Source organism: Equus asinus, chromosome 3, assembly GCF_041296235.1.
Source record: "Equus asinus isolate D_3611 breed Donkey chromosome 3, EquAss-T2T_v2, whole genome shotgun sequence".
NCBI classification, from domain to species: domain Eukaryota; kingdom Metazoa; phylum Chordata; class Mammalia; order Perissodactyla; family Equidae; genus Equus; species Equus asinus.
The window spans coordinates 156,517,602-156,530,200 of NC_091792.1; the positions used below are offsets into that span (position 1 = coordinate 156,517,602).

The following is a 12,599-nucleotide window of genomic DNA, read 5'->3' on the forward strand; positions in this document are numbered from 1 at the left end:
CTCTTTGGCGGTATATAACCACTCTGTACACCCCACTTCTTTCATGCCCTTCCTTCCTTGGGGAAGGAAGGCCCCAGGCTAGTCCTCAGATCTGGCTCATAATAAACTCACCCCAATTTTGATTTATAGATTGGTTATGGATTATTTGTGTCGACAACCCCCATACGCAGCTGACACTTCAACATACTTCCCAGCCCTGACCTCCCTCGGAGCCCCACAATCACAGCACTAACTGGTTGCTTGACTTCTTTGCTGAGATTGCCAAAAGACCTCGGCCTCTCCATATGTGAACCTCAACGTAAGCCCCAGCTCACCCCAACCCCGGCTCGCCCAGTATTCTGGGGAGGAAACCAAGCAGAAAGAAGCTTACAGAAGAGGAAACTTTGGCCCCAGGCCATACACTTCATCTTTTTCTGGACACAAAGCCAACAGCTGGGAAACTGCCCCACCAGGGCACTATAACGGTTGAATAGTGTCACCTTCCCCCCGATCCATGTCCTTCCTAAAACCTGAGAATGTGACCTCATTTGGAAATAGGGTTGTTGTCATAGGTATAATTAATTAAGATGAGGTCACACTGGTGTAGGGTGGGCCCTTATGACTGGTGACCTTATAAGAGGAGAAGAGACACACAGACACACACGGAGAAGGCCATGTGAAGATGGAGGCGGGAGTGATGCAGCCACAAGCCCAGGAACATTAAGGACTGCCAGCAACCACCAGAAGCTGGAAGAAGCCAGGAAGGATCCTCCCCTGGAGCCTTCAGAGAAAGCCTGGTCCTGCCTCCCTTTGATTTCAGACTTCCCTCCACAACTGCGAGGGACTAAATTCCTGTGGTTCAAGCTGTCCAGTCGGCAGCACTTTGTTACAGCAGCCCTAGCAACTAACACAGCCCTTCAAAGAGAAAACTTCCCAAGCACTAGAGTTTCATTAATTGACAAAAATCACAATAGTTTCAGCTACAGTGATTACTGTATCATCATGGGATTTAGAATAAATTCTATTTGAGAAAAGGTACACAAAAGGTTCTGAGAAGAACACTAATGCTTTAGTAAGGATGGTTTCAACAAAATCCCCAATGGACAGCCTTTAAGATATAACATCTGTGACACTATTTGGTTAACACATATCTGTAAGCACCCACTATCGGTGGGCCAGGACGTAAGGCAATGTAACACGCACGCTACCCTGGTTACCCAATGGAACAGTTAGAGCCATCTGATACAAAACAGCCTGGCACAGAGGAAAAAGCACCATGCGAGGAGTAAGAAGTTATGGACCCGAGACTAAGCTCCCACCAGGAGGCCATGTGACCTCTGGCAAGTCACAAAACCTCTCTACGTCTCAGGTTCCTCATGTATACAATGAGGGTGTGGGAATATCTGCCCGAAAGGGGAGCCGTGAGGACTGAATAGGACAGCAGAGACAAGCAGGCTGAGGAGCAGGGCCACCAGGCCCTCAGTGCTGGGCCCTATCCCTGACCCCGCCACGTATTGGCTCCATCACCGTGGTCAAGTTTCCTGATTTCTTCCCATGCCTCCGTGTTCTCATCTGTGAAATGGGGAGAATAATAGTACATAATTAACAGGGATGCTGTGAGGATTAAATACATTAACACAGAGAAAGTGCCTGGCACACAGTAGGCATCCATTAAACATTAGTTCTAATTATAATTGTTGCATGGTACATAGTAGGTCTCAATAAATAGTAGTTGCTGTCTTTCTTAGACTTTTGTCTCCTTTAGGTATTCAAATACTGAGGAAACGAATGAACAAATACTGTAGTGGTTTGAATTGTGGTTGTTAGAAAGATACGTCCACACCCTAATTCCAGAGATGTGTGAATGTGACCTCATTTGGGAAAAAGGTCTTTGCAGATGTAATTAAGCTAAGGATGGTAACATGAGGAGATCCATCATCCTGGTTTAACCAGGGAGGTCCTAAATCCAATGACAAGTATCCTTATAGGAAGAGAAGGACAGACAGAAGAGGGGAAACAGAAGAGGAGGCCATGTGAAGAGGGAGAAAGAGATTGGAGTGATGGAACACAAGCCAAGGAACGCCTCAGGCCACCAGAAGCTGGAAGAGCAAGGAAGATCCTCCTCAAGAGGCTTCGGAGGGGACAGCTCTGGGGACACCTTGATCTCGGACTTCTAGCTTCCGGAGCTGTACGAGAATCAAATTCTGTTGTTTTAGGCCACAAGTTTGCGGTCATTTGTTAAGGCAGCCCCAGGAGACCGATACAAATGCCCCTCTCCCTCCGCACACTCACACAGTGTGATAAAGTAAAGCTGACTGTACTCTGAAACTTACTTCTGAGTCAGACACCTCGAATTCAGAGAGACTGCCACAGCAGAGAACACTGGTGAAGAGCCCAGCTCTGGAGCAGACCGCCCCCACCTGCCACGTAACCGTGGGCAGTCACCCCTGTGACCTAGCCTCAGCCTCTGTAAAGTGGGGACACTGTGAGCACTCTAGAACCTAATGTGTCTGTCCAATTGTGGAGAGATTTAGATCAACCATGGAAAGAAGTTAGCACAGAAGCTGGCATATTATAAGCATGTGGTCAATGTTAATTGCCACCATTCATCTACTTTAGCTCCTGGTTAACAGAAGGCTACATTATTTAAACAGCAGAGCATTCAAAACTGATAAGGTACAATTGAGCTTATAGAAGGAGGAAGAGAGTACCCCCAAAATCCAGACTAGGAGCTTTCCAAACCAAGTCCTACAGTTTTGACAAGCTCTTTGAGTTGCCTTTCTTTGGAAGAAAAAAGGATGCTGTTCTTCCCTCTGCACCCCAGCCTCCCCGCAGGACCCTCCCCTCAGTCTCCAGCCAAGGGTGTGCCTGGTGCCGTCTCTCCTTACGCAGCTGCAGAATGCGCCCACTGCTCCCCCTGGTGACGAGCCACCTGCAGCTCCCAGCCACGGCCAAATCCCTGAAAGGCAGAGCACCACCACCTCCCCACAGGGAAGGGTCCTTAAGGATGCAGAAAACGTGGTGGCCGCTGCAGACGCCAACCCAAAAGCAGTAAAAATTACGTGAAAAGAGTTCACTAATTCAAACCACTCAGATGTGCTTTCATTAATTCAACACATTCTGAGCCGAGCCCCACCAACGGGTGCTGGGAACATCAGTGCGCAAAACAGATCAGAGTCCCTGCCCTCAGAGTTTCCATTCCAGTGGGGGAGGTAGCCAAAACACAGTAAATGAGTCAACACTACAGCAGATCAGAGAAGGATTCATGCTAGGGGAGAAAAATCAACTGAGGGAAGTCAGCAGTGCCAGTTAGGGGCTGTTGCAAGTTAACAGGTAGGGTTCCAGCCTGCTGCCCTCAGCATCCCAGCCACACACTGCTTGCTTTGCACTGGAGTCCAGAAGTGGGGCCTCCACCACCACATGACACTAGCTTCCCCCACAAAAAGCAGTAGTATTTCAAACAAGACATCTCCAGAACCCTGAATTCTCAACTTAGAAAAGCACCAATGCCCCACTTATCCCAGTACATGGGCAGAGGGCTTCTACCCCACCACATGGAGAATGTTCCTAAGAAACTGTCTCCACTAGCACAGACAACATCCCAGAACAGATGGACAATGGGGAATATATTCTGGGGCCAATTTTCTAGATTGCTGTATTTCCCCAGCCAGAGTCCTGAGGTCCAAGGTCAGGAGCCTTGCTGAGCTCACAGAGCTAACGGCAGGCACTCTCACTATTTGTTGTGTTTCTCTCTGGCTCCCAGCCTGAGCTCTTAGCCATCCTGAGCCGCCACTCTCAGGCCCCTGATGAAGCTGTCGACCTCTGACATTGAGGTTCCAGAGTTTCCCTGAACCACACCACCTGAGTCTGCAGGACATTCCTCAGTTTCCTCCCTGCACCCATTTCCCCTTCGCCCACACTCCCAGTCCCAGCATGCGGTTTAGGAGAGGGGTGGGGCTGAAACCATTCCGCGTTCCCAGGGCTGGCCCCGCTTGGCTCACATGCGCCACATGCCCCCACCCTGACAGGACTTGGTTCAGGCATGGATACATGACCCATCAGAGCCAACGGCCCGAAGAGGGCATCACTGGGACCCTCCTGTTTTTCCTTAAAAGCTAAGAAGGAGAGTCTCTCACTGTCTGTGGACTGTGTCGGGTGAGGATGCGGGATCTGGCACAGTGGTGGCATCTCACCAGCACAACTCGAGAGGCCAGAGCCTGAGCATGACACAGCATGAGGCAGAGTGAGCCTGAGAACCTGGCCCCTGGGTGACATCATCAGTGCCACAGGACCTGTGCCTGAAGCTAACACTACTACTTCAGTTACGAGAGCCGAGACTCTCACTTCCTAAATGTCACAGAGGAAAGGAAAGAATGTGAACTGGACGACGGTGATCACGTCTTTGTTACATGCTCGCGTGAGCTCAGCACCACGTTTGTACTGAAGAGACATGCTCCCTCTCAGTCTTCAAAAGACCCTCAAAGCAGATACTACTGACTCCACTTTACTGATAAGCTTGAGGTCCAGGAAGCGAACGTGCCCATTCTCCAGGGAGCGGCAGCACCGCGATTCACACCCACCAGCCCTCCAAAGGCCTCATTCTCCCCTCTCTCTGCCTGGCAGCAACAGATCTCCTCACTTGTCAGCAGTCACATCCCCCCGGACGTCGTCTCAGTGAAAGCTTACTTTAGCCAGCTCCCAACAAGCCCACCGATTTGTGAATAATTTTGTTAGCTCCACCTCACTGCAAAGTTTGGGAAATCAAAGATGAAGCCCAGGCTGCCACCCCGACAGCCATTCTCACTCTCCTCCTTGGTACCGGTAGTCAGTGAATAGCGTACCCCAAAGTCTCATATCTATCCAGAAAGTCAGAACGTGACCTGGTTTGGAAATAGAGTCTTTGCTGATGTAATTAAGATGTAAGTTATGACAAGGTCACACCAGATTAGGGTGGGCCCTAGACCCAGTGTCAACAAGAGGACCAGACACAGACACACGGGGGAGGAAAAGGCTGTACGAAGAAAGGCAGAGACTGGAGTGATGCAGCTACCAGCCGAGGAGCACCGAGGCTTCCCAGCAACCACCAGAAACCGGGAGAGGCAAGAACAAGTTCCCCACTGGGGCCCTCAGCGGAGTGTGGTCCTGCCGAGGCCCTGATCTCAGACTTTCAGCCTCCTAAACTGTGAGAGAAGAAACTGCTGTTGTTTTAAGCCCCTGAGTTCGTGGGCACGTGTTACGGCAGCCCTGGGAAAGAGACAGGACCACCCTGGGTTCACTAGGAGCTGCCCCGCACTCAGTAGGACTACATTTCCCAGCCGCCCTTGCAGCTAGGTGAGGCTAGTCAGTCTGTTCTAGCCAAAGAGGAGGAAGTGGAAGCACAGGGAACCTCCGAAAAGAAAAGTGCTCTTAACTGAAGACCCCACGCCCTTCTTCATCTGCCCTCCCACTGCCAACCTGAGACGAAGATGGGATGGCTAGTGCTCCATGGGACTGAGGGACCATGAGGGTCAGGGCCACACCCCAGAGCCCCTTCAGAGGGGAAAGCTGGGAGGTGCCTGTGTCCCTCTCTCCTCCGTGGAGCCCTGCAGTGGCCCTTTCCAGACTTTGTACCTGAGACAGAAATAACTTCCAGATTTTAAGCCCCCGTGTGTGTGGGGAGTCTTCGTTACATGCAGCCAGATCTAACCCGAACTGGTCTAAGGAGCGAGTCAGGAACCTGGAGGGCTCCTGCCCCAGGCTGACGTAACTGCCCTTCCTCACTGACTTTCACTTAAGAGGCGTCTTAGAGGCACCAGCGGAAGTCTGGAAGCCTTCTTGCATTTCTAATCTGATCCAGCTGACAGGGAAATGGAAGGCAGCCCTCCTTCCGAACAGGTTGCCACGAGCAACAGGCTTGCCTGGAGAGTGACGTTTGTCAGACAGGGGCAGAAAGGGAGAAATGGGCATTTGTTCCTTCACTCTCTTCTCCTAAGTGGGACATTTTCAGTGAAAACCACACACACACTGAGAATACCTGTACTGGGGATATTTCCATTTGCTGCTGAAATGGAAACAGACACCAGATCTTTGGTACATTTTAAATAAAGCTGAGCCTCTTGTGCAAATACTTAGGGTTTTTTTTCACATTTTATTTACCTTAAATATAATTTTTTCTGTACCAGGGGAACATATTTTACAGGTCTCCTGTTACAGAAACAACAAGCTGCTGCTAGCTGCTTTTAGTTCACTTAATTCTCACAACCCTGGGGCAGATATGTAATTATCCCCATTTTGTAGATGAGGCCCCAGAGGCTCAGAGATGGTAAGCAACTGGATTGGGGTCACACAGCAAAAAAGTGGGGGAATCAGGATTCTCCCAGAGCAGACTTCCTCCAAAGGCTTCTCTTCTCACTATGGGACAATGTCTCCCCTAAACACACACACACACAGAGGAGGGGAAAAGAGGCTGGAGAATGCTTCTGAGAACTCAGTATTGCTATGCGCTTAGATTTTCCATAAATTAGAAATTTAAAATCGGCACATCTCTTCTGCCATTCCTGGTACAGGATTGTTAAGATGTGAACTGATGCTCTGCCACTGATGGGGTGACCAGTCTAGAGACGGACAGCTGGATGGGGACTTCAAAAGGACACCTGGTCACTCTGCCTCCAGTACTTAAATCTCTTACCTCAGTGTCTCCCACAGAGGGCCCCCAGCCTCTGCTTACACACTTCCCATGCTGGGCACTCACTACCTCCCCAGGAAGCTCATAGCTCTACCTTCTGGAGCCTTTAGAATCTCAAAGTCTTTCAGATATTGCAGGTGGAGAATGAATGAATGTGACCTCTAATGAAAAGGAAAAGATAAAGAAAAAAGAGGCTCCTACCCCAGGACACACTCTCAGTGCCTGCCCTCCTAGCACCCTGCCCCTTGCCCTCCTAGCGCCCCGCCCCTTGCCCCCCTAGCCACCCTCACCTGAAAAGCATGTTCCAGGCATTGTGGGGTCTCAGCCAGCCTAGCACCTGACACGCAGAGGAGCCTGGTACTGTCAGTGAGTGGCCAGACTGGGACACAGGGCCTCTCTGCTCTTTGAAGTCACTCACTTCCCTAGACCTGCCTCCTGTTCCACACAACAAGACAGTGGGCAAAGAAGCACTTTCTGCAGGTGAAAATGTGTATGGAAACCCAACAGAACCGGAGAAGTCCCTCTGCAGTGGCAGGGCTGACACCTGGGCTCCCTGCTCTGCCGTGTGTCCTCCCCTCCCCACGGCCACAGCCCTGCCGTACTCCTCTGGGGCTCCACGGAGCTCTGCAGAGGGCAGTTTGAGGACCATTGAGAGGAGATTTCGTACTGTGCCAGCTCTGAGAGTCGACAGGAAGAAAAGACAAAATATAAGCAAAATGCCTTCCATCATTATTCTGTCACCTAAGGCCTCTGTGCACGCTATGAGGAGGTCTGCGGGGGACACGACCCCCTTTGAAATGCATCCTTGACCACAATCATGGGAAGGCAGGACACTGCTCACAGCTGCATGCACAAGAAGTGGGAAGATCCACTCCCAATTCTGGTGGCGGGGGGCTGGGAACAGGCGGAATTTGTGCCTTTTGATGAACAAAATTTTTTTTTTAAAGGTTGGATGTACAACCTTTTCTGCAGAGTGTATTTATACGAACAATATATTTGTGTCTTGTTTGAGGAATATTTACCTACCCTACGATCATGAAAATATTACTGTTTTCTTCTAATAGCTTTACTGTCCTCCCTTTTACATGTAGTCTACGGCCCAGTTTGAATTAATCTTTGTGGACGGTATGATATGGGGCCAATATTCCTGTTTTGTTTTTCTCTTATAAATATCCAACTACTTCAACACTGTTTATTGAAAGACCGTCCTTTCCCTCCTGAACCGCAGTGCAGTCTTTTTGCTAAACCAAGTGACCACAAACGTATAGGTTACTTCTGGACTCTTCTGTTCCACTGACCTAGCCACCCATCCTTGGGCCTGTCTTGACCACTGCAGCTCTGTAGTAAGCTCTGCCACCCGGCAGCGGGAGACCTCCAGTTCTTTTCTTCTTCAAGGTTGTCATTCCACGTCCTTTAAATTTTTATATGAAATTTAGAATGTTTGCCAATGTCTGTAAAAACAGTTTGCTGGGATTTTGACAGGGATTACACTGAATCTATAGATCAGTTATGGAAGAACCGAGATCTACACCAAGTATTCCACTTCATGAAAATGCTACCTCTCTCCTTTATTTTTGTCTCCTTTATTTTTTCTCAGCAGTGTTTTGCGATTTTCAGGGTAGAAATTTGCTATAACATTCATTAGATTTATTCCTGGGTATTTGAAAATTTTGGTGCTCTATTGTAAATGGTATTTTTTTAAAGTTTCATTTTCCAATTGTTCATTGCCACTGTATAGAAACACAGTTTATTTTTGCGTATTTGCCTTCTGCACTTAGAGACTTTTTACCTGGTGTATTTAGAGACTTTGATAAATTCACTAATTCTAACAGTGTAGAGTGTCTTCGATTTTCCACATCATGATTATAGCATCTGAAAATAAAGACAGTCTTCCTTCCTTTGTTTCTAATCTTTAAAATCTTTCTTTCTTTTTATTGTCTTTTGTATTTGGGGTCTGGCCAGTGCCATGCTGAACAGAAGTGGTGGTGGGGGACATCTTGTTTTGTCCTTGGACTCAGTGGGAAATGTCCAACGTTCCATCATTCCTTAGGTTGTTAGTAGACTGCTGACAGAACCCTTTATCAGATTAGGGGAAATTCCATTCTATTCCTAGTTTGCTGAGAGTCCGTATCAGGAAGTTGAATTTTATCAAGTGCTTCTTCTGCATGTATTAAGATGACCACATGGGTTTTTCCCCTTTATTCCATTACTAGTTGAATTATATTTACTGATTTTAGAATAATAAACCAATCTTTGCATTCCTAGAATACACCCAACTTGGTCGGGGCCTATGAACCTTCCTACATATTGCTGGACTTGATTTGTTAACATCTTATTTAGTATGTACTCTCTATCCACAAGAGATAATCTAAAAATTGTCTTTTCTTATAATAATGGCTTTGGGAGCAAAGTTACATTGGCTTCATAATATGAGTTTGAATATGTTCCTTATTTCTCAATTTTCTGGAAGAGTTTGTGTAGAATTAGTTTTATTTCTTCCTTAAACACTTGGAAGAATTTACCTGTGAAGTCATCTGGGTGTGGGCTTTTCTTTGTGGGAAAATTATTAACTAAAGTCTTAATTTCTTTAGTAGCTACAGGACTATTCAGGTTTTCTATTTCTTGAAGCGTCAATTTTGGTAAGTTGTACTTGTTCAAGGAACATGCCCCTTTCATCTAAGTTCCACGTTTTCTGGCTATGCAGTCCATAATGTACTCTCATGGCCATGTGAATGCCAGTAGGAGCTGCAGCATTTCTCCTTTCACATTTTTTATATTGGGGACTTAGTCTCTTTTTCCCTTCATCAGCATTCCTAGGGGTTATCAATTTATCAACCGTGACTTTTGAGTGTGTTGATTTTCTTTATTGATCTTCCTCCAGAGATTCCTACTCTATGATCTCCTTCATTCTACATCCCCAGAGTTTAATTTGCTCTTCTCTTCTTTCGTCTTGAGATGGAAGCTTAGATGTTTGATTTTCAGTGTTTCTTCTTGTTGTCTAAAATTTGTTTTGCTCTAAGGACTGATCTAATTACCACCCACAAATTCTGAAATGTGGTCTATTGTGAGAAAAGTATGTCACATCTCCCTGAAAAGAACAGTATTCTGTAGCTGCTGAAATGCTGTATTCTGTCAGTCTAGTCCAGCTGGCTAACTGTGATGTCTCAATCTCGTCTCTTTATCCACTTAGTGTCCACAAGTTCTACCACTTGCTGAGACAGCTGTGCTATCCTGACTATAATTGTGCACTTATATATTTCTCCTTTTAGTTTTGACAGTTTTCCTTTTATACATTCTGAAGTTTCATTAAGTGCATTCCTATTGAATTGAGCCCTTTATTATTGAGAATTGCCCCCACTTGTGTTTAGTATTCCTTCTTGCCTTAAGTCTTTGACGTAAATACTGCCAGGCCAGCTTTCTTCAGGTTAGTGTCTGGATTGGATCTTTCCATCCTTTTACATTCAATCTAACTGTATCCTCATAATTAAGATGTATCTCTGGTAAATACCACTGCTGCGGTGGTTGACTCTAGTCTGATATCTTAGCCGACCTGGGTTTTTAGTCTCCTGCACCACACGGGTTCACAGGCTGACAAACGTCTTGAGGGGCAGACTGGTTGTGTGTTGCAGGCCCCCTCCCTGTAGCGCATTTTATCTCCTAAGTACAGTATCACTCTGCCTTTCCATCCTGACTCGCCAGCCTCCCACATCACCCCAGAACTCAATGAATAGTCTATGCTGCAAACGGGCCTAGTATTGGGGGCTCCTCTAGTTTCCCATCTTTCATGCCAGTCCTGAGAGATGCCAAGATGTCCTACTCCCCTCTCTAACCCCCAGTGGAGTCTCTTTGCTCAGGGAAGCCCAATCCCCAGCCCACACGCAGGATCAGCAAATGCCCCCCAGGGAAGAAAGTGGCTGGCAACTGTCAGCTCACCTGGGAAGGGCTTTTTCCCTGTTCCTTTGAAATTTTAGTTATTCCATACCTCACAGCTGCCACAGCTCTCCAGTCTTTAAGACTGTGACTCCTTGCAATTTATGTTTTCCCTAGCTGTAGCAGCAGGACAGCTGGCCTGTCCAGACCTACCACACCTTAATGGAGGGGGCAGTCTGCTCCTGGTTTATTAATTCAATGGATAAACAAATGCCCAGCACTCTGATATGCTGTCACAGTCCTTTCTTACAACGATCCTGCCCATTATCTCTTAACCTCATTTTACAGATGAGAAACTTGTGCTTCTGAGGGTTCTGTGATCTACCAGGTCTCACACACCTGGCGAGGAGAGACCTAGCCTGCAGAGCCTTGCACACCTAGGCCACAGGACTCGGTAGGAAAGGGTGCGTGCACATAGGCTGGGCAGGGCATGGGTGGCACGTACCAGCCTGCGGATGTCGCGCTCACACTCGCGCTTGATGCGGTGCACCTCGTCCTGGTGTGCCTGGTAGGCGGCGCGCAGGTCGGCCGCCTTAGTCTTGTCGGCCTGCATGCAGTTGCTGAGCGCCTCCTCAGCCTGCTTGCGCGCTGCCTTGAGCTCCAGGATCTCCTGCTGCAGCCGCAGGCGCTCGCCATCAAAGGCCCTGCGCGCCTCGTCGCGCGCCTCGGCCAGCAGTGCCGTCTTGACCTTGTCAGCTGCGCCATCCCGCAGCACATTCAGCGTGGCCTGCAGGCGCTGCAGCTCGCCCTCCTTGATCTTGGCCGTGCGCGCAGCCTCCTGCTCATGCTGCCGGATGAGCACCTCGCGCAGCGCCTGCAGCTCCTTGGTCTTCTCCTCGTGCAGCTTGGCCCGCAGCTCCGAGATATAGGCCGTGTGCCGCCGCTGCTCCTGCTCGCGCTCCAGCTTGGCCTCCTGTAGCCGCTCTCGCAGTTTGCCCACCTGCAGCCAAGAGAGTCGCTCAGTATCAGGGTCAGGGCTGGGGGAGCTGGCCATCCCTGACATCACCTCCCCATGCCCCTTCGTGTGTGACAGGCCCTGAGGCCCTCCCCAGGTCCCCACACTCCAATTTCCCCTCCCACCACCCCCACAGTCCTGACCCTCATTACCCCACCCATCCTACTATTTTCTTGAGATTTTCTCTAGAGGTGAAAAAACACCTGAAGATGCTAGAGAGAGTCAAGTCTTTGACATTCCCTCCAATTTGGAGATTTACAAGGAAGGACAATTTATTAGTCACAAAACACAAGACACAAGGGCAGAAATCATCTCTCTCACCAAAGCTGAACAACTTTTCAACCAGGAATGCATCTCCAGTGCCCGTGCGCTGGACTCTGGAGTAGGAAGAGATGGAGCAGGTGGAAGGAGAGAGGGGCGGGGAAGGGGGCAGTCCCTGTTGAGCTGCTGCCCCGCCTGGGCTGGGGGCTCCAGGGCATCCCCCGCATTAACCTCTCAGAGCCCCTGGAGGGATAAGTGTGTGTTTTACCACAAGGCAGGCACGACTCAGAGATGCTTCTGTGACCATGAGGGATGAGGGGCTTCACCCCAGGCCCCTGCCCCAGAGCTGGTGCTCTGCAGATGCCAGACTGCCAACAGCCTGAGTGTATTCGTCTAATGGGCAAAAATTTAAAACATTATTTGTAAAACGTGCCAAGGGAATATTTTCTTAAAACACTCCAAAATGCTTTATTCAACCTTTTCATGTCAACTATTGCACAATACACACATTCTACAGGAACCCTTTACACTCCATTTGTTTTCTCAATACCAGTCTCTGAAGAACTGGAACAAACCGTCTCTCAGGGACAAGCTGCTCCCGCGGACGATGGCAGCGTACTCCCCAGACCACACTGGTTACGGCACACCAACGTGCCGAAATTAATTTAGGTGACAAGTTTACACTGTCACCTGGGTGTTGATAAATCCTTACTTACATCAGCAGGGAAAGAAGCAATCAAACCAAGCCGGCAAAGGCACAAGACCGACATCTCCTTACAGCAAACGCTCGCAGCACAGACTGAAACAAGG

The 12,599-nt window shown here is 48.6% G+C and overlaps 1 protein-coding gene across 4 annotated transcripts in view; it reads right to left on the reverse strand.

The window, feature by feature from the left end:
• JAKMIP1 (janus kinase and microtubule interacting protein 1) overlaps positions 1-12,599 on the reverse strand; it is a 149,337-nt gene that overhangs the window by 60,107 nt on the left and 76,631 nt on the right. For all 4 annotated transcript variants that reach the window (XM_070506264.1, XM_070506262.1, XM_070506261.1 and 1 more), the window contains one exon: positions 11,019-11,513. In XM_070506264.1, the coding sequence (XP_070362365.1) occupies positions 11,019-11,513 (495 nt within the window). The remainder of the gene's footprint in view (positions 1-11,018; positions 11,514-12,599) is intronic.